Here is a 23051-nt window from a genome sequence, read left to right as displayed (position 1 = left end):
TGCTGTGGAATATTTGTTTGATAATAAAATATATTGCATTTTTATGTTGCATTTGTTTAACACTGTGAAGCTGTGTAACTTTTTTTTTGGTTTTTGGAGACAGGGTTTCTCTGTGGCTTTGGAGTCTGTCCTGGAACTCACTTTGTAGACCAGGCTGGCCTCCAACTCACAGAGATCCGCCTGCCTCTGCCTCCCGAGTGCTGGGATTAAAGGCGTGCGCCACCAACGCCCGGCTGAAGCTGTGTAACTTTGCCTGTCTAAAATACCTGATTGGTCTAATAAAGAGATGAATGGCCAACAGCAAGGCAGGAGAAAGGATAGGTGGGGTTGGCAGGCAGAGAGAATAAACAGGAGGAGAGATCTGGGAAGAAAAGATCAAGGAGCAGAAGAAAGAGGAGAGGAGTACATCAGGGGCCAGCTACACAGCTACACAGTAAGTAAAGAAAAGGTATATAGAAATAGAGAAAGGTAAAAGCCCAGAGGCATAAGGTAGATGGGATAATTTAAGTCAAGAAAAGCTGGCTAGAAATAAGCCAAGCTAAGGCTGGGAATTCATAAGACTAAGACTCTGCGTGTATTTATTTGGGAATTAAAAAGAAAACAACAACAACAAGCACCTGTAACTCTATCCCAGAGGGAGCTGATACCCTCTTCTGGCCTCTATGGTTACCTGAACACATATGGTGCGTGTAAACTCCCAAAGGCACAAGTAAAATAATACTAAATCTTTTAAAAAAGAAATTAAAAGACAGGAACAAATAACCACAACTAAGAATATATTAATGTCTATGCAATACAAAAAGATATAATGTGTGATATTAATTGCACAAGGTCAGAGGATGCAAAAGAGTATGATTTGGCCGGGTGGTGGCGCACGCCTTTAATCCCAGCACCCGGGAGGCAGAGGCAGGCGGATCTCTGTGAGTTCGAGGCCGGGCTGGACCGATAGCCTCCAAAACAATACAGAGAAACCCTGTCTCGTAAAAACCAAAAAAAAAAAAAAAAGGTATGATTTGTGTGTGCAATTAGTGCAAATTTATCATTAATTTGAGATGGATTGACCTACAAAGAAAGGTTTAAAAAGAATCAAAGTATGTCGGTACTGAGGGGGAAAAAATCAATGAAACACAAAAGACAGCAAGAGAGGGAAAAAAGAATGGAGGATACAAGCCTGAAAGCAACCAAAGTCCTTCCCCATCAGAAACAGCTTTAAATGTTATTGGTTTACACTACCCAGTGGGAAGACATGGAGTGAGTAAAATACTCAAGGGGGGAATCTAACTATACTGTTCATACATGGTATCTTTAGACTTCAGGACATGCACAGACTTATAGGAAAATGAAGAAAGATGCCCTGGTAAATTGTGACTAAAGGTGACAAGAGTCCTCACATTTATACAAGACAAAATAGACTTAGGGCCAAGCCCTGAAAAGATACAAGAAAGACATGTGATGCTGAAAGGGCCTGTTACAGGAGTGGTGGTTTGAATGAGAATGTTCCTCACAGGCTCGGGGATTCGGTGCTACCCTGCTGTAGGAAGTACATCACTGGGTGGGGCTTTGGGAGTTCATAGCGTGATCCAACCTCCAGGTAGCTCTCTCTGCTTCCTGTTTATGCTTAAGGATGTGATCTCAGCTTCCTGTTCCTGCCACCATGCCTGCGACTTACTGCATGCCTCTGCCATAATGGAGTCTTATCCTCCAAGAACCATAAGCCAAAATAAACTCTTTCAAAAATTACTTTGATCATGGTATTTTATCACAACAACATAAAAAGTGAGCATACACCAGGAATATACGAATGCATTCAAGCACATATGCAGTTAACATTGAAGTACCCAGATATCAGGTATAAGGTTGGAGAAAGCATCTAGCAATGTTTTAGTGATGGCACGTGCTTAGCCCTGGATACCATCCTCAACAGCTCAAAAAGCAAAGCAAGTACTGAAGAACAATGAAAAGAGCAATACAATAATGGTAGTAGATTTTAATTTGAAGTACAACTTCGGGCACAGCAAGGTGGCTTAGCAACTAAGACTACTTGTTGTATAAGCCCAAGGACATGATTTTGATCCCCAGATCCCATGGTGGAAGAAAAAAAAACAATTTCTGAATTCTGTGCTATGACCTCCACATGTTTACCATGGCATGTGCACACCCATACTCACATACATCACCCCCTACACACACACACACACACACACACACACACACACACACACACACACACACTGACAGAAATAATAATATGTGTTATTAAATTAAAGTACAACTCTAGACTGGGAGTATAGCTTTCAGAGCATGCATGAAGCCCTGGATTTGATCCTCATAAATCTTCACATGTTGGCCCATGTCTATAATCCCGACACTCAGAAAGTAGAGGCAGGGGGATGAGAAAGTCAAGGTCATCCTCAGCTACAACACAAGTGTGAGGCCAAGTTGGACTACAGGAGACTTTGTCTCAAAAATGAATACATAAACCAGGTGTGGTGATGCATGCTTTTAATCCTAGCACTCAGGAAGCAGACGCAAGTAGATCTTTAGGAGTTTGAGGTCAACCTAGTCTACCTAGAATGTACTTTTCCCAAGCAAACACAGAATCTTCTCCACAATGTGTTATATTTCCATAAAGCAAGACAGGAACATTCATCTCAAGACCTAGATGAAGAGCTACAGGCAGTTAAATCACTGCTGGGAGGGAATCAGTCCCTAGTTGGTTATCCAGTACCAAGTAGTCAGCCCTAATACATATATATGAGCAATGATGAGTAGACTCAGCAGGTTCTATTTATGTATTTGTGTGTGTGTGTGTGTGTGTGTGTGTGTGTAAAACAATAATAATTAAGAGAAGGAGGCCATGAATGTGAGAGACAGTGGGGGAAGATGGGAAGATATAGGAGGAGATGGAGGGGGTCAGGGGAATGATGTAAATATAGTAAACATATATGAAAATACTTTAAATAAAATCAGGAAAGTAATAAAAAATCAGAAGATTGAAATTATACCAAGTATCTTTTGATCACAATGACATCAAACTAAAAATCAAGAGCAGGGAAAAAAACAGAAAATTTGAAAATATGTGGAAATCATACAGTCTTGAACAACCAATGGGTCAAAGAAGAAACCAAAAGACAATTTAGAAAACACTTTAAAACAAACAAAAAAGTAGGTATAATGCACTGTCTTAGATTCCTGTTGGTGTGATAAACACTGACTTAAAGCAACTGGGAGGGTAACAGGTTTATTTCATCTTACAGTTGTAGCCCATCATGAAGGGAGTCAGAGCAGGAACCTAGAGGCAGGAACTCAAGCATGGGCCATGGAGGAGTGCTGCCTACTGGCTTGGTCCCTGTGTCTTGTTCAGCCTTCTTTTATATACCACCCAGGACTACCTGCCGGGGCGGGGGGGGGGGACCACTCACCATAACCCGGGCCCTTCCACATCAATCAATAAGTAAGAAATTGTACTACAGTTTACCTACAGGTCAATCTGATTGAAGGCACTTTCTCAACTGAGATTCCCTCTTCTAGCTTGTTTCTAACTGTCAAAAAACTAACCAGGATGCACACCAAAACTTACTGGACACGGAAAAAGTAGTAACCAAGGATATTTGCAGCATCGGACACCTACATTTAGAAGGAAGAAAGTCAGGTGTGGTGGTGTGTGCCTGTAATCCCAGCACTTAAGGCAGGAGGCATGCTGTGGGCTATGAAGTGAGTTCAAGGCCAGCCTGGACTACACACTGAAACACCGTCTCAATAAAGAAGCAAGCAACAACCCAAGTTTATACCACAGCATATTACCAAAAAGAGTAAACTAAGCCTATAATTAGTAGAAATAAGGAAATCAAAATATTAGAGTAGAAATAATCACAAAGAAAAGAGAAAAAAAGATAGTTTGGCTTTTATAGAGGCACTCACATATGCCAGCTAGTCTTCAGCAAATTCACCAAAACTACACAAAGGGGAAATTGTCCACAAATGCTCTTTCAAAAGCTGTATATCTGCATACCTTGATCTTAGACCGCACACGAAATTAACTCAAAAGGGGCTGAAGACTTAGATATGAAATCCAGGTAAAACTTGCAGAGAGCAGAGGGGGAAACTTCTCAAGTTGGTCTCCACAAGGATGTATTGGAAATGGTACCATCCATACAGGCAGTAAGAGCAAACCCGGGCTAGTAGGACTGCATCAAATTAAAATCAGCGCAGCTTGAATGCAGCACGCGAGCAGAATAAAAAGCAAACTACGGGATGAGAAAGTAGTTGTAAATGACATATCTGACAAGGTGTGTACAGGCCCATTCTTACCGTCAACTTGACACAAGTTAAAGCCATCTTGGAGGAAAGACTCTCCAATAAAGAACTGCTTCAGACAGATTGGCCTGTGGCCGTGTCTGTGAGAGATGACCTAGATTTATGACTGATGCGGGAGAGCCTAGCCCATGCTGGCTGTCACCATCACTAGATAGGTGGTCCTGGGTTATACAAACAAGCTAGCTGGGCACGAGTTGGGGAGTGAGCCAGCAAGCAGAGATCTTCCAGGGTTTCTGCCTCAGCTCCTGCCTGGAGTCCCTTTGATATCGGTCCATAACCTATACGTTGACATAAACCCTTTCTTCCCCATGCTAGTTAGTTCTGTCAACATGGCACAAACTGGAGACACCTGGGAGGGAGGAACCTCAATTGAGGACCCGCCACCATGAAACTGGCTTACCTATGGGGCATTTTCTTGGTTGCTCATTGAAAGGATAAGGGCTAGCCCACTGTGGGTGGTGCCCCAGCTAGCCAGGCGGTTCTGAGTTGTGTAAGAGAAATCTGAATGCCAACCTGGCAGTAAGCAGTTTTCTCTAGGGACTCTGCTTCAGTTTCTACCTCTATGCTCCTGCCTTGGCTTCCCTTGGTGATAGATTGTGACCTGGGAGGTTTGAGATGCTGTTATTAACCCTTTCTTCCCCGAGTTGCTTTTGGTCAGTGTTTTATCACAGCAACAGAAACCAAGCTAGGGCAAAGTTGTAATATCTAAAATACATAAGGGACCCCTACAATTCAGCAGCAAAAACAAAACCTGATTTTAAAATGAGCAAAGAATGTAGATAAACTTTTCTACAGAGAAGATATATTGATGGCCAGAGTGTGCATGAAAAGATGCTAGCATCAGCAGGATGCTGGTGACGCATGCCCTTGATCCCAGCACTCTGGAAGCAGAGGCAGGTGGATCTCTGTGAGCTTGAGGCCAGTCTGGTCTACAGAGAGAGTTCCAGGACGGGCTCCAAAGCTACACAGAGAAACCCTGTCTCAAAAAAAACCCCAAAAACAAAAAACAAAAAAGATACTAACATCACTAACCACTGGAGAAGAACAAACTGAAAATGTAGTGATGTATCTGCTCACACCTGCTAACATGGCCATTACTTAAAAGCAAACACAAACAGAAAATAGTCCAGGGCAAGAAGTCTGCTGTGAGATTGTGTCTCCTAGATATGTCACCCACGATGCCTCAACAATATGAGCGCTGAAACAGGACCTGAAGAAGTACACCAGCTGACATGGACATGCTAACGTGGAAGGGGAAGTCTCATGGGGACCCCATGCATAGACAGAGAACTGCAGTCAATAAAGACTGCCGAAAGAGGGGCGTCTTCCTTAGGGATGAGCCTCCTGATTGGTTATGCAACGCCAACTGGTCAGACCAGAAACTATAGACACACAAGCAAAAGGAAACAACAGACTGAGCGGGTTGCATTCATATATTTAGGTATACAGATGTACCAATAACAATCAAAGAAAACGAGGCCATGAATTTGTGGGGGAGTGAGGGGAAGATGGGGGCGGGGTTGGAAGGAGCCTGGGAAGCATCAAAGGAGAGGAAAGGGAGGGAGGTAGATGCTGTAAATATATTAATTAATTCTTTTAATATAAAGAGGGAAAAAGAGGGTTATGTAGAGAGACCCTGTCTCAAAAAAAAAACTTTAAAACACAATCACCATTTAATCCCACTTTTGAGTACTTATCTGAGAGAATGGATAACACCCCCAGACATATATCCTTACTCCTGAGTACATTGCGGCATAGTTCCTAATAGGCACCAGGTGGAAACAACCTAAATGCTCACTGACGGACAAATGGATAAAGAAACCAGTACACAGATAAAGCAGAATATTAGTCTCGAAAAGAAGGACACTTGTGGGATGCTACAATATGGATGGACACTGAGAACATCACACTGAAGGAAATTAACCAGTCAAAAGGCAAATTCTGCAGGATCCAATTTCCCTAAGGTATGAAAATGGTCACATTCGGGCTGGAGAGCTGGCTCAGTGGTTAAGAGCACTGACTGTTATTCTTCCAGAGGTCCTGAGTTCAACTCCCGGCAACCACATGGTGGCTCACAACCACCTTGAATGAGATCTGGTGCCCTCTGCTGACATGCAGGCAGAAGATTTTATACATAATAAAGAAAAGAAAGAAGGAAAGAAAGGAAGGAAGGAAGGAAGGAAGGAAGGAAGGAAGGAAGAAAGAAAGAAAGAAAGAAAGAAAGAAAGAAAGAAAGAAAGAAAATGATCACATTCGTCAGAACAGAAGGTAGAGGGGTGCCTGCCAGAGGCTCAGCACAGGAAACAGGAAGTCACTGTTCAAAGGGTGTGGAATTCCAGGCAAGATGCAAACATTCTATAGTGTGGACAGTAGTGTGCTTGCACATACATGAGAGACTTGATGCTGTGGCTTTTACCATTGGGGTGGGCACTGTGGGGAGGAGCCAACATCCTGAACAGCCGTTTCACAAAAGACCTTATGCTGGTCCCTAAACAGAAAAATGGCCTGTTGCATTGGTGTGATCTTAACTGTCCACTTGACTGGGTTAGGATAGTCTAGATGACGGTGAAGCACGGCTCTGGGTGTGTCTGCGCAGGAATAAACAGGAAAAGGCTAACACTGGAGCACACTGGAATTCCCTTTCCTCTTCTTCCTGATGCACCACAACATGAACTTCTCTGCTCCTCATGCCCTTCCCACTGTGACAAGACAGCCCTTTCCTCCTTCAAACTGTGTATGTTGGGTAGCTTAATCACAGTGAACGAAAAACAGCTAATGTAACTGGTCATCAGCCTAACGCAAATAAATTAACAAGTAACCATCATTGTTCATCTACTAGATTTGACTGGGAGAAAAAAATTCTTTTTGTTTTGGTTTCTCTGTATTGTTTTGGACCCTGTCCTGGCACTCGCTCTGTAGATCAGGCTGGCCTCGAACTCACAGAGATCCTCTTGCCTCTGCCTTCCCAGTGCTGGGATTAAAGGCATGCACCACCATCACCAGACAAATATTTTTTTAATCTGGCAATAATCTGGATAATAAGAATGCTGAAAAATAGGAACTCTTGTTCTCTGATAGTACAATTGCTGTCTATGCCCGTTTGACATCATACAATGAAGTTATTTACACAGAATTAATTAACAAAGTTAAGCACACCCATGCCCATATCTTTACCAACTGGGATAGGCCTCTAATAGGTCTGCAGCAACAGTGTGTGAATCTAGATGAATACACTGTCCCTAGCTTTTCACAACTAATCAAACAGGCCTGGACCCCACAGGAATGCAAGAAATCTGGCGGAAATTATCTCCTCAAGTTTGAGTGACAGGCCTGGTAGATCCCTGGAGGCCAAAGACAAAACTGCTGTCATAGACTCGACACTTGCCATTCCTTGAGTTTAGGTCTATTTAGGGCAATAGAATACAGGAGTCAGGAGGCATAATGGGGATAATGGGAAAGATAATGGAGACAATAATAAATCAACTGGGAAATTTTGAGCAAGCAGGACTCCTATAAGGTTCTGAATTGAACTTACTCATAGGTAAAGTAGTCGTAGGTTAGGCAACAAGGTGCTTGCCTCCCCCACAGCTGGCCAGCCCAGGAACAAGGGAAGACAAGGTGGGCTGACCCTGCAGTGAGAAACAGACTCGGGGCTGAGATCACCATACACAGGTCCTCTTCCCGGACTGGTACAGTAGTTTTGTCCATTTTTCCTCTTCTGAGATTGCACAGACATCCTTCTACCTCTGAGCAAACAGAACAAGGGTCAGCACCCTCCATAAGCACTCCTCAGACATTTAGGGATGGTCTGCTTCACATCCAATACTTGGTGAGGGAGATGTAACAGTCCCCACTTTGCAGATAAAGACAAGGACAGAAGTGTCAGGTGACATGCCACTCTCCCACCATCAGGACCTGATTGAGCAAGAGCTGGATTATATTTAACCCGGAAAGAGTATCTGGAGAGGAGGGGTGTTTGGTTTTCATCTGTTTGATCTTGAGATGGCATCTCAGGTAGTCTAGGCGGGTCTCAAATTTGTTATCTAGTTAAGGATGACCTTGGACTTCTGATTCTCCTGCCTCCAGCTCCCAAGCACCCAGATAACAAGTGTCTGCCATCATGGCTGGCTGCAGAGGCTGGTGTTTCAATGACTTACCATCCTGCCACTCAAGACCACGGGACACATCTTCCCAGGAACAGGGCATGAGAGGGCGTGGGAGTGGGAGGTTGGGGAGAGAGTAGCCACAGGCAATGACAGAAGCAGTTAGAATAAACAGGATGTCTCGGGAAGAGACTGAAGACAACATCAGTGTTCAGAAACGATCAGCCAGGGGCAGCCGGGGAGAGAAAACAAGACCCCATGCAGAAGAGAGAGGCCAGCTGTATCCACACTGGCAGGGTGCTCTGCATCCAGGCATCCAGGAAGAGCGGCGATGGGGCAGAGGGGTTATGGTAACTGGTGCACTGAGGACGTGATGCAGTAAAAACTCAAATGCTACTTCAAGTTAATTTCTTATGGGACCAGCTAGAAAAGGACTCTTGCATTTTAGGAATACAAGCTGTAGAACATGTCTAGCAGGGCTAAGTCTGGATGTCATCAGAAGAGACAAGAAATTATAATTAAATTTACCTATTTTGATATCTGTTAAACTGCTTACTGGGATAAGATGCTTTTAAATGAACTATTTGTGTTGCTAATGGCATGACACCACGTACTGGATGAGTTTAGGAGGATGTAGCTGTAATGTGTCTCATGGTTCTAGGGGAGCTCAAAGTGCAGTGACTGAGCCTGGTGATGTCCGCCTTGCTGACACCATTTTGGGGGTGACACAGAGAAGTTAAGCAGCTTGGAAGAGTCTCATAGCTGTGGAGCGGAGGAGTGCATTGAGCCTGAGTTGTGAACGCCCACCGGTTGGCTGCAGTATGCCTGCCAGTCTGCGGAAAACCAAGCCATCCCGCCCTGGCACGTCTGGATTCTACGTCCCGCAGCGGCGGTGCGCACAGCTGAGGGGAGTCTGGTCCTGAGTCAGGTGTCTCTCTCATCGGGCTGCAGAGCAATAAGGGCACCTAGGGGGACTGATCGCGACGCCAGACCCAAGAATCCTACAGCGAGAAGGGGCTCCAGCTCACGCTCCGCCGCAGGGGGGCGCCCCTGGCCGGCTGCTGCTAGGCTATCGGTCCCCGCCACAGGGCGCGTCGCTGGCAAGATGATGTCGCTGTCCGGCGGGGAGCGCCCTGCGGGGCCAGGTACCCGCCTGTCCTGGCTGCTATGCTGCAGCGCCCTGCTGTCCCCAGCAGCCGGCTACGTGATCGTGAGCTCCGTGTCCTGGGCTGTCACCAATGAGGTAGACGAGGAGCTGGACAGCGCGTCCACCGAGGAGGCACTGCCCGCGCTGCTGGAGGACTCGGGCAGCATCTGGCAGCAGAGCTTCCCGGCCTCGGCTCACAAGGAGGACACGCACCTGCGGCCTCGGGGTTCCGCCCGCGCCAGGCCCGCACCAGTCCCGCGTGGAATGTTCTCCTATCGGCGGGAGAGCGGCTCACCCGCAGCATCCCCCGGCCCTAGGGTGCGTGCCAGCACCGCCCGCTCCCTGGTCCACGCCAGCTCCTGGGGTTGTCTGGCCACCGCATCCACCCACGAAAAGGTAAACCAGAGGTGGGGATGCGGGGGTGGTGCGGGTCTGGTTTTGGTCCGCAATTCTGGGGCGAACCCCAGAGCCCAAGGCGACTCGGGGTTTCACAGGTGCATAGACTGGAGATGCCTTGTGGATAACGGAACCCGCTGTGCAGGAGTCGGTTCATCTAAGTGCACATGAGAGGGGAGAAAGGCGACCCTGGGAAACAATCTGGTGGTTAGTGACTGAATGCCTGTCTTAAGATGGCCAAAGAGATGGTCAAATACTGAGCGTCACACGGAGACCTGGAAATCAGACAACATCGCCTTTGGAATCACAGATGAAGTGCCTTCAGCCCCTGCAGGCTCTGAGCACTGTCCCGCAGGCTAACTCCCGCACCACCTCCCACACCAAGTGGGCGTGGGAGAAAGGCACCATCAACGCATTGGTAGAAATTTACACACACACACACACAAAATAATGAAACTCGAATTTTTGAGAAAGACGACTTAGGCAAAGCGTAACTGCTGGAGAGAACTGTTTCAGCCTCAATTTCTCTCTTTGAGTCCACAAAGCATTCACACGTTAACCTGCTTCACCCAGAATAGGGTGGAGAGGTCCTGCAGCTGCATATTCTGTAAGAATAGCCTCCAGAAACCTTCTAGTCCTGTCTGATAGAGATGTGATCCGAGCTCCCGATTCATCTGTGCACCGAAGGACTGACATCCTTTGGTTATATATCTCACTGTGTGGGAGTGGAGTTCTTCCCTCAACTCTGGGTCTCGCTAGCCAAAGCGCCCTATTTTCCCATCTACAAAATTAAGTAATTCAGTAGGCAGATCGTGGAAGTTCTTTTTATTTTCCTAAAAATTATCCAATGACAACTTTATCCTAGTAATGGCAATGATCTTGTCTTCTTTCTGTGGCAGAATCCCAGCCAGTTCTGTATTCTCAGTGTCCGAACAGTCTTTACACTTCGAATGCATACCTTAATAGAATACAGAGCTTAAATATGAAGCAAATCATCGTAGAATGTTTGAGGATCTGAGTTATCCAACTTCCAGAACCCATGTGTTTCGTTTGTTTGTTTGTTTGGCTGGTTGTTTTTTTTTTTTTGTTTTGTTTTGCTTTGCTTTGTTTTTGCTTTTGTTTTTGTTTTGTGCCAAGCATGGTATTGTGACTGTGTGTATAATCACAAGTGGATATTTAGGGCTTGCTGGCAAGCTAGCCTGTCCTACTTGGGGAGTCCCAGGCCACTAAGAGACGCTATCTAAAAACTGGCAGTAATGGACCTTAAGGAATGAGGCCAAGAGTTTATCCCCTGACCTCCGCATGTTCACAGCATGCATGAGCACCACATGCACAGGCACACTAGAATGCATGAATACACATACACACACACACACACACACACACACACACACACACACACCAAAAAAAAATCTGGTGCCTCAGGCTTGGTAGCCCACCTCCCCAGTCCCAGCTCCAACAAGGTGAAGGCAAGAGAACTGTGAGTTTAAAGCCAGCTCTAGCTACATAACCAGATCCTGCCTTACAAAAACAGACAACCAAAGAAGAAAAAACATCTAGTGTCCTTTTATTGAAGATATTTTGACCTTCAACAGCTCTTTTGCTAGCTTCCATAGGCCTTTCAATATTGACTTCCAATCCAAACTCAGTAAATTCTGAAAACATTTGCATGAAGGCCATGAAGTGGTTCATGATAGGCTGAAAATAGAACCCGTGGATGATGTAATATTGCCATTTGGAGAATTCATTAATCTTTCACGTTTCTAAATGATTTAACCCCTTCCTTTCACAATCTTGCACACTATGTCAGGTGCTAGAAAAACAATGGCACCCTCCCTGGGGGGGAGCAGGGGAGGGGCTCTTTGTAAGCAGCAGGTGCAGCAGAGTTTGGGGAATGCCGAGACTTTAATGCTTTTGTTTCTGTTTAGAATCACATGAACATGACTTGGGGCCCTCCCGCATCCACTAGATGAGCACAGGAAGAGATCAATATGTCATGCTTCTGTGGCTTCCATTTAGGCTAAAAGGATATCTAACATATCTACTTCCCATAGCTTGTTCAGTTATATTCCAAAGGGTCATTGATCACAGTATAACATACAACTAACAACAAAGAAATGCTGCCCTAACTGACATAGTATAGAATATTCTTGACATCCAAAGATCAAGTATTTTATTAAATTGAATGAAATTCTATCCCCAAAGTTTAAAAAGAACGGAGGAGATGATGAGGGAAGGCAGCAGGTGGTTAAGAGGAGCTTGTGGGAAAGGCCCAGCCCTGTCTGCTTCTCCACAGGCCTCATTGTCCTCACCCTTCAATAAACTGAGAGTGTTCATTGTGTGGAGGCCACTTCCAGAATCCGTCAGCCCCCAGACAGAATGCTCTTACCTGCCTCTCCCCCCCCCCAGAGAAATTCTGAAACCATCACTGGGTGAATTGCACGGATTGGGACCACCTAGCCTTTATGTACCTGTCAAATCCACTGGTCCAAAAAAAAGTCCCTAGTGCCTTATTTCCTGCCCGGAAACACAAAGTAGTTTGTCCCCAACTTGTGTTACCCATAGCTCTGCCACCAAAAAACAAACAAACAAAAAAACAGCCTTTTTGTTGTTATTGTTGCATTTGTTAGATCCAAGGACTGCCCTTTGGGAGCTGCCTGGCCATCAGCGATGGCCCGTTTCACAACAGCACGGGGACTCCTTTCTTCTACATGACAGCCAAGGACCCTGTGGTGGCTGACCTGGTGAAGAACCCCATAGCCTCATTGATGCTGCCGGAATCCGAAGGAGACTTTTGCAGGTGTGGGGGGGGCAAGGGGAGAGGGAGGGTTTGTTCTTACAGGTTTGAGCAGGGTGGGCTGCACACTGACACAGATATGTATTGACGTCTTTACTCTTAGAATTCTACTGCAGACCAAGCAAATGATTTGGAGCAAGCTACCTAACATTTATTCATCTATAAAGTGGGAGGGTCCCTGGGCTTGGACTTCCACTGGGGTCACGTGTCCAGTGAGCCTGCTATAAACTGAACCTTTTGTCAGTTGAAATATGGGTGCTACACTTAACTTACCAAACACCCATGCTCAACCTACCCCACCTTAACTTTTTTCAGAGCATTGGCTTTGACCCACAGGTGGACAAAGCCATCTAACACAAAGCCTATTTTGTGATAAAATCTTGACAGGGTGCTTTGTTGACTATTGTACTCAAAGGAAAACACAGGCTTTTCTGTATCTACAGCCTAGGAAAAGGGTGAAATTCATAATGCAGAGTTTTCTGAGTATATGTCACTTTGAAGCCAACATGTAGATGAAAATTCATAAGCTGAACCATCAGAGGTTGGTATTCATAATCATTTCCACCCTACAGAGTGCTTATGAGCCTTGGAAATAGGTGCAAGTTGTCTTCTGAGAGGTCATTTTTTTTTGAGACATGGTCCTGTGTAGCCCATGCTGGCCTTGAACCTACTCTGTAGCTAAGGATGCATACACCACATTTGGTTAATGCTGAGCTGGGGATTGAACCCAGGGACTTATGGATGCTAGATGAGCCCTCTATCAACTAAGCTACATCTCTAGCCCAAGGTACCTCATCTGACATCCAGGTGGCTGATCAAAGCTCTAGTACTATAAAGGGAAAAGCTGTTGGGAGTTGAGGGGAAAGCCAGTAGTTTGTCTCTCTGGCATTTACAGGCTGGAGTATATTGCTTTTTCAATTCATTTATAGCCCCCTCTCTCCCCAGGGGATGTGTGTAATACAAAGCCAGCATCCTTTAATATACTTTCTCAAAAACTCTCTAAAAGAAAAGCCTTCTAAAGGCATTTAAGCAAAAATAGAGCAGTCATTCAGATACCTTTGTCTAAATTCAAAATGCAAATCCCCAAATCATTTGCTGTCCAGGAGACACTGTACTGAGCTCCTGTGAAGGTCCCCTCCCCACCCCAAAGAGTAACAATTGTCACAGGGTGACCTGGAGGGGAGGGCAGAATAACCCCTGGCATCTACCATTTCATCTGAGAACGCATAAGTGATTGAGAGCGCTCCCGCCACTCTGAAGCTCTATTCTCTATGCACAGCATAGAAAACAGCCAACCATCCTGGTTGTTCTTGTGGAAACCAATTAGAGCAATAATGAGGTATCAAATGCAGCCTGGGAGAGGTCTTGCCAACCCCACTCCTATCATCTGTCCTCAGCAATGAGAGATTCAAACTACAGGACTTCCACTGTACCCCACCAGGCTATGGCCAGCCAGGGAAATACTACTCGTTTGTCATGGAATAGTCTCCCTATTCTTAGTCAATGAATTCACTGCTACTAGAGATACATTCCCAGAAGAATTTCCTAACCAGAATGGTTCCCCTAATTCCAGGGTCCTAAAAACAGCCACGCTATAGTGTGTTGATCCCAGAACCCAGAGCACGCCTGCTATCGAAGCAAGCCACAGAATTCAGTTCCAAGAGCAATTTGCCGTTGCACTTGGCTGCACAAGATTAGCCAACCAGCAGACCTCAGTGTGCAAGGACTGAGGACTGCAGTGATAAGGAAGCAGTCGCCGTAGAAGCTGGGGGAGGGACATGTCTTGCAGTACCTCAATCCAGCCACTTGCCTTTGCCTACACACTGTGTGTGTGTGTGTGTGTGTGTGTGTGTGTGTGTGTGTGTAGGAGGAGGAGGAGGAGGGTAACTCCTTTGTGCAAGGCCACACAGAGAAATTGCAAACATCTGTGTACCATGCTGAGTAAGAAACAAGACAGCATCTGCCCAAAAGTGATGTTTCCGGGGTCAAGGGCACACTTATATCCCCGACCTATGGATGGAAGAAGCCACACCCACTGGTACCCTGTGCCTAGAATCTTCTCTTGGAACTGTTTCCTAGAACTGCCTTAGCACTACTTAGACTTCTGAAGTATTGAAATGTGGTATAAATTAAGCTTGCCTCAGAAAGGAGCAGACTTCCAAGCAATGTTCTGAAGTGAAGCTATACCTTCCGGTGAACAACTCGGGGCCGGGTGTGGGGTTCACATACAGCACTGGGTTGAAACTCCTGAAACCTAGAATGTTAGTAACATTGAACACAAGGGCTGAATAAGCCAAAGCCTGCATCAAAAGACAGACGGTGCCAGAGCCCCCAAAAAAGCCAGCATGGAGCTCCTGGGGCCACCCGACGGAGAGAGGCATCTGGTAGAAGCAGCTGCTAGAATTGCATCCCAGACAAGCGCCTCAGTAGAGTTTAGAAAGACCAACAAGCCGACTCCTGCCTGTTCCCAGATAGCACTGGTGAGAATGGTCCATGGCCAAGTGCGTCGCGGCGATTCTGGCTCCTGGGCGGGGTTTGGAACCCTCCGGTTCTCATGATGGTGATAGTGGTGAAGGCACTGAGCCAACCCTCTGTTAAAATCTTTCATGAAGAAAACTGACAGAACCCTCCCAGGCCCTGTATGACCAGGCGTTCGTTCCCTCTCGGAACAGATCACTGTGCCTGCTGCTTCTCTTTGCCAACTCTCTTAATATTTTATTTATATCCAGTTTTACCAAATTAAAAGTCCAACCCGAAGGCTCGTTGTGATCAAAGCTTGCATAAGCACTTTGGCAGGAAGCTAAGAAACACTTTCCACTTAGAAGGCCCCACAGTATGTCACTCAAAATGGTGTTTCAGTCCTTTAGCTGCCTGTGTATTAAAATGTCTGATCCTGGGACTGGAGGGATGACTCAGCAGTTAACAGTGCCTACAGCTCTTGCAGAAGACCTGAGTTGGTTCCCAGCACCCGTGCTAGGCAGTTCACAGTCATTTGTTACTCCAGCGTCAGGGGATCCAGCGCCCTCTTCTGGCCTCCAAGGGAACCTGCATACATTTGACCTATATTCACACATACAAATAAAAAAATCTTTTTTTGTAAAGGTTAAATCCAAGTGGAAATTGGGGAAGGAAATTGAGGACCTAAGGCTCCAGACTTTCTAGATTCCAGAGCCTCCGGAAATGTAACCATGGGGAAAGTGCTGTTTGTGTAATTTCTTCAACCAAAGGAGAAAGAAGCTGGCATCTTGGGAATGGTGAAAAGAATGCACACTGCTTCCTAAGGGACAGATTTTAGAGGCCTGGGAGGTCTTTTTCTCGCTAGATCTCTTGTTTTATTTATATGTATGTGTGTGAGAGTGTGTGCACACATGTGCGTGCAGGTGCACGTACCTAACCATGCTCAGGCCAGAAGAGGGTGGCAGATGCCTCAGAGCTAGACTTACAGGCATTTGTGGGGCACCTGCTTATGACCTGGGCGCTTGCATTCCAACTCCAGTCTCTATGACTGCAGTCACTCTTCCCTGTGAGCTGTCTCTCTGTCCCAGAAAGGGTTTTGTTGTTCTTGTTGTTTTTGTTTTGTTTTGTTGGTTTTTCAAGACAGGGTTTCTCTGTATTGTTCTGAAGCCTGTCCTGGAACTCACTTTGTAGACCAGGCTGGCCTCAAACTCACAGAGATCCGCCTGCCTCTGCCTCCCGAGTGCTGGGATTAAAGGTAACCAGCCGACATCTAAAAGACAATAGGAGATTCGAGTTCCTGGAATCGAGCTGAGGCCTGTATCTGAAATATCATATTCGGGCCCTGGCACTGCTTGAGCTAAATTTCAAACACCAGGTCGGGCAGGGCTACATCGCAAGACCCTGTCTCAGAAAACAAAAACAAACGGAAGACTAACTGTGAATAGTCGATGTAAGCCTCAGCTCAGCCTGATACCAAGCACGATTCTGGATAGCTTGGAAGGTGCTGGTTCATTCAGCAGCTCCCAGGCTGATCTTCAACAAGTGAGTGCATTGGAAGCACCTGCTGGCAGCAACTTGGTCCGCAACAGCTGTGATGAATGTCCGTCTGAAAAACAGCATCCGCCAGAGACGTGACATGCGTTTTAAAGCATAGGGCCCAGCCCTGCTCAGACTCAGGAACTGAATCCAATTTCTCTTCCCTGGTTCTTCTTCATGCCTCTTGAAAGCAATCAATGAACCCTCTAAATAAGTGGCCCTCTGTGCAGTGTCACCTCCTCTCCCCATTTGCCTGAGCATTCCTGTGTTGTTCGGGCTAAGCCAATCTCAGCAGCTTTTAAAAGAGCATGCAGGACTCCACAGAGAGAAAGCCTGCTGAGCAGGTGTTCATGATTCTCTCCCATCTTCTGCTCATTTCTGTGAGCGTATCTCTCAGCAAACAGTAGCCAGTTTGCTCTCTCTATGGAGTTCAATCCCAGGGGTTCCCAGCTAGCCATTAATTTACCCATGTTCCAGTTTTTCTGCCCTTTCTTTCTGTCTTCTGACAACTCCCCCCCCCCATCTGCTCACAAATGTTGTGGGAAGAGTCTCCATCTTAAGCAGGAATAACTCAAACGACACAAGATGGTAACACCCATAAATGTCGACTCTTTCAAAAGGCTTTTTAGCACTGTGAAGGTAGATGAAAATGTATTATCAAAGGGCCCCAAGCCCCATACAATTATTCATCTACTTCCATCTCTATGGACTTATATATTCTGGGAATTTATTTATTTATTCTGAATATCATATAAATGGAATTACAGAATATGTGATTTCAAGGGCCATGATTTTACAGGATTTATCAACAATCCATTCCTTTTAGTGGCCAAATAGCATATTCCATTGTTTGACTGCATCATGTTCATCAGTTTCTAGCCATCTCTGGGTGGCTTGATGGACATTTGTCCCCATGCTGCAGGCATCATGAATAATGGCTGTTGCTGTGGGCATCCATGTCCAGTTTCTGGGCAGCCATACACTTCAGGTCTCTTTGGTATGTACGTAGGAGCAGAATCGCTAGATCTTATGCTAATTCCATGGTTAACTCTTGGAGAACCTGCCAAGCTTTGTTCCTGGCACTACTCTCTATTCCCACCAGCAATGTTTGAGGGTTCTGCCTTCTCCGTATGCCGCCCACACTGGTTATTGTCTGTCTTTTCTATTCAGTCTGCCCAGTGACATCACACAGTGGTTTTGATTTGCAGTTTCCTGAGGGCTGGTGGTATTAAGCATTCTTTTGTGGGTTGACCAGCCATTGGTAATCTACTTGGGAGAACCATCATTTAAACCCTTTACTCGTTTTAAGAACTGGATGATTTATCATTTTGTTGTTGAGTCCTAGGGTTTCTTTACATATTCTAGGTGTGATCCCTCTCAGACTATGATTTCTCAGTATGTGTTTCTCCTCTGTATATAATTTTCTTCTGTCACTGGGAGAAACATAAAATTGCTAAATATTAACATCCTAATTGTATATATTCTTGGTCAATGCCGATGTCCTTCCTTTGGTGCTAAGGTGTGAACACAACTTTTCACATAGCAGGTAAATTCTCTGCTACTACGTCACATCCCTAGCACTAAAGATTTTTTTCTCTTTTTATAAAGTCTATTTTAGTGTATGTGTGTGCGTAGGTCAGAGGCCGGCTGGACTGCAATTCAGTTGTCCCCACATTATCTTCCTAAGTGACTGACATTATAGCTCTTCACCACCACACATGCTGCTTCCCTTTGTTCTATGGTGCCTTTCCCATCAAGTTAGAAAATAGCTAAACTAATATTCCCAAGATAATACGGGAGAGAAAACTACCTAGGGTGTAGAAATGGTAATAAAATATCTGAGTGAGAAAACAGACTGGCTGGTAATGTGCAAGGCCCTAGGCACAATCCCCAACACACACACACACACACACACACACACACACCTACAAAAATCAGATTTTAATTAGTCAGATTCAAAAGATTTTGTGAGGGAAAATTCTTATTCCAATAATATAAAAACAGAGTGGTATGATAAAACTGAATTAAACCTTAATTGGATTTATAATACATTCAATTAAACGCCGATTAAGTATATTGTGTACAAAGCAACATATGAAATTTTATAATTGAAACAAGATCTTTTTCCTTCAAATGATAGTTGATGAGCACTTACTGTATGCTTGACATGCATGGGTAGGATTTAACGACACTGGCTGTTCCCTGACTGCTTGTTACTGATGGGTTACAGCAGGCTCTGACACATGCCCGTGTGTATGGAGCTTCCCAGGAGTTAAACCCAGGCCTCTCTGCAACAGGGTGAATGAGCAGCTGTAAAACTCAGACATCATATCCCAAAGCATAGGACTTTGGAATGCCAAGTGCATTGGAATAAGCGACCTCAGATCCACAGACTAGGTGTAGCTCAATGGCAGAGCACTTGCTTGGAATGCACAAAGCCCTTGAAGTCTCAGGAGACAGGCACCCTCACTGGTTAGAGAGAGGGAGGGAGGAAGGAAGAGAGATAGAGACAGAGACAGAGACAGAGACAGAGACAGAAAGTGCCTTCTTTCCTTTATGATACCAGGCAGTTTCTTTTTCAATGTATGTGCTGCCCATCTCTAAGCAAGGTGGATAGTAGAATTTGTAGTTGGGTGAGAAATTCAGAAGATCATCATTGGAAGATGCCCATGTCACACGCATGTTAGAACAGGGACAACTCTGATCTACTACTGCAATGCAGAATAAGGTCAAGAGTAAAGCCATTCTGAAAGCTCCGTGGGTCTAAGTGTGCCTTCTCAGTGTGCTGTTCTGCTTCTGAGAGAGGCTATGGAGCCTCGGCTGATCTGAAGGGGCCAGGACTCGGCAGCCAGACCAGCCTACAGGACAGGTTTGACATCATTGGCAGAATGGGCAAGAACTAGAAGGTGTCTCAGGAGTGCTGTCACCATGGTGTCCATTCAGGGTCTGCACCAGTGCCAGACAACCAGACAGGTAGGGAATCTCGGATCAGTGATTCTGGGGTGAAGCATCAGTGTGACCCTGAAAGTGAACTTGGAGTTCCCCAGCTGTAATCCAACTACCCAGTTAGGACTAGCAGTAGGAACAGGATTGAGACCATCCGTGACCCCATCAGTGTTGCTTCTGGAACTATCTTGTTGGACCACAGCAGAAACTGAGCTGAGGCCAGCAGTTACTTCGTCCACTCATAGATGTCCATTTCTGGCTCCAGCAGTCTCTGAAGATAGGAGTCTTCCAGGGGCAGCCAGGGAGCCCTTGATACACACACTTAGTGGATGAAAGGGCTTCTGATTTGGGCCTGATCTGTGTGCTAAATCTTCCAGTTGAGGTAGGTCTTGCGATTTGTCTGATACTAAATTTCCTTTACCCTCAAATAGTAGTAAGTGTGGCTGAGGGGTTGTTGTGGGGATGAACTGTCTCCATGTGTGGCCCCTTGCTCAGTGCTCACAAATGGTACTGATTGTGGTTAACAGCTGTTTCCTCCCTGCAGGATTAAGGGTGGCAGAAGCAGGGAGAATCAAGGTGACATGGCCCTGTTTACTCCACTTAACTTCTAAGTATCACATAACATGGGGCATATGAAGTGTTCTAAGCAACATAAAAACAGATGCAGCCCTTATGAGATGATCCTGGCAGAGGTGGTATGGTTAGTTTTAACAAATAAGGAAACTGAGGCATTACAAGTGTGAGGAACCTGCACAGGGATCCACATACCAAATTGTAACGGGGCTGGGGTTCAATCCCAGGTGACCTGACTCTTCAGCCTACCTGTCAGCTCTGCACCCCGCCTCTTCACATAGCCCATCGTGATTTCTTTTCCAGCTGCTGTGATAAAAATACCCTGACAAGCTGGGCAGCGGCGGTGCACTGTGAGTTCAAGGCCAGCCTCAGAGAAATCCTGTCTGGAAAAACAAAAAAACAAACAAACCAAAACAACAACAAAAAACCCCAAAACCCCGACAAGACCAACTTGAGAGAGAAAGGGGTTGTTGTCTCACAGCTCCCGGTTTCAGTCCATCCCCATGGGAGGTCAGCAGAAACTTGAAGCTGTCACAGCACATCTACTCTCAAGGTCAGAGAACGATGAATTGGTGTGTGCATGCCAGGGCTCAGTGTAATCTCTTTTTCATTCATTCTAGGGCCTGGCTCCTGGATGGTGCTACCTACATTCAGGATGGGCAGTCTCATCTCAGTTAATCTAATTAAGAAAATCACTCACAGGCACACTCATCTTCCAGAGAGTTCTAGATTTCCTCAGGTTAACAGTTAATACTCACAATTGTGGTGGCGGCGAGAAGGGGTGGGGGATAGAGGACACCTGAGTTTCAAAAAGAGCAGACTCGGATGCTACACAGTTTTATAGGCTGTCTTATGTTGCTTGTATATCATCTCCATCCCATGACTTGGACTGAAAGTGAGATAATTCTCGAGGCTCGTTGTAAATACACCCATGGCAATACATGCCAGCAGAATAACCCAGCATCCGCCTGATGATAGTTGGTACCCCCTCATTCTACATCTCTCCCCACTCTATCCCCCCACCCAAACAACTCCCTATATGTGCCAATGATTTCTAAGTTTTTATTCCCAGCCAATACCTCTCATCTCAGCTGTAGACCCCAAATCCATTTGCTTCCTGGATACTTCAAGGACACCTTGAACTCAGTCTCCTCTTAGATCCCCAGAACCCTCTTCTGCTGTGGTCCCCACCCACTCTGGTATCCTGAGAAGTCCCGTGTGATGCCCTTAGCTGCTTCTCCCTTTTAGAGCAGACACCTGAGCTGCTCCCTGCTTCTGTGCACCAAGTTCCCATTGTCACTCATATCCTCTTTACATGCTCCGGACTGGTCTCCCTGGATCCCAAACTGAGCACTTTCAAACCCTTTCTCCATCCTAAAATCAAAGGACAGCTTCAAAATGCACATCTCATCGTTCTCCCATCCTGCGTAAAATTGCTAATTGCTCTCTCATTTGGGATAAAATTTAAAACTCTTGAGCTGGAGAGATGGCTCAGTGGTCAAGAGTGCATACTGGTATTGCCCTTCCAGAGGATCTGAGTTCAGTTCCCAGCACCCACAACAGGTGACTGAGGGATCAGACGCCTCCGATCTCCAAGGTTACCTGCACTCACATATATATACCAACACAGAAATGTACACATGTACACATAATTTAAAATAATAAAAACAAACCTTTCAAAAAATATAAAACTCTTTAACATGCCTTTCAAGGCCTAGGTAGTCCACATATGTAGTCTGACATTATCCTCCCCGTTGCGTTTTCTTGGTCTCAGTGATAACATCTTACCCCTTCAGTTGCTGTGACAAAAGGCTATAGACAGAGTTACTTACATAGCACAGCAGACATTTGGCATAGACCAATGGCTCATAAACAGATATTTACCATGTACTGAATTAGCTTGTGAACAACAGGTATTTATTTCTCACAGCTCTGGAGTCAAAGAAGCTCAAGGTCAAGGCATATTCAATAGCCTCCTGGTTCACAGATGGGCAACTTCTCTTGGGGTTCATGGGTGCTATGTTGTAATTTAAGAAAAGCAGCACAAGAGAGAAAGACGCCATTGGACAGGGTTCAAGCACAGGAGGTTTCTTATTAGGGAAAGGGATTACAAAAAGGGGAAAGGGGAGGGGGAGACTGGCCTCTAGGCACAGGAGCAGCAGGAGAAAGAGAGGGAGGGAGGGAGAGAGGAATGGAGAGAGGGAGAGAAACGAGAATAGAGGGATGGGAGGTGGACAGGTCCCTTTAAAGGGGACCATAGTGAATGTGCACAGGTGGTGCTGTTTGTGACAGCAGCTGAGGGTGTATCCTGTCAGAACCCCAAGGACAGGCCAGTACAGATGCCTGAATACTAACTTGGCAGAATAGGTGGAGGTCTCTGTCATTGCAGGGGACACATTTTTTACTGCCTTTCCTATCCCCACCTCATCTAGTTTGAATTAATTCCCCAGGATTCAACTGTCCTTGGATCTCAGAACACAAGCACGATCCCTGTCATCTGGAAAGTAAACCACCATTAATTGTGTAGCAAGCTTGCCAGACCTTCCTGCTGGGCCTTGAGCTTCAGGAGGCCCAGAGCTGTGTCCTTCTGCCTCTCCTTGCTCGCCAGTCCTATCACAGACCATTCTGTATAAAGTGGGAATCCCGTAATCATTGGCTGAATGTATGGCTTTTTCAGGGATGGCCATTGAGGAATGGTGGATTCATTTTCTGTTGTTAGTTAAATGTTGTTAGTTCTGTTGGGGATTTAAATAGCAGATTTATTTTACTCTAGATCATA

At 45.6% G+C, this 23051-nt stretch overlaps 1 protein-coding gene across 1 annotated transcript in view; it reads left to right on the top strand.

Annotated features, from left to right (window-relative positions):
• Positions 1-8755: 8755 nt before the first annotated feature.
• Positions 8756-23051, top strand: part of Creg2 (cellular repressor of E1A stimulated genes 2) — a 36367-nt gene continuing 22071 nt past the window's right edge. The window contains 2 exon segments of the mRNA XM_040729414.1: positions 8756-9963; positions 12594-12763. Of these exon segments, the coding sequence (XP_040585348.1) occupies positions 9526-9963; positions 12594-12763 (608 nt within the window). The 5' untranslated portion in view covers positions 8756-9525.

Source organism: Mesocricetus auratus, unplaced genomic scaffold, assembly GCF_017639785.1.
Source record: "Mesocricetus auratus isolate SY011 unplaced genomic scaffold, BCM_Maur_2.0 Super-Scaffold_100021, whole genome shotgun sequence".
NCBI lineage: Eukaryota > Metazoa > Chordata > Mammalia > Rodentia > Cricetidae > Mesocricetus > Mesocricetus auratus.
Note: the sequence above shows the minus strand (reverse complement) of the source record. Positions and strands in the feature narration are given on the sequence as shown.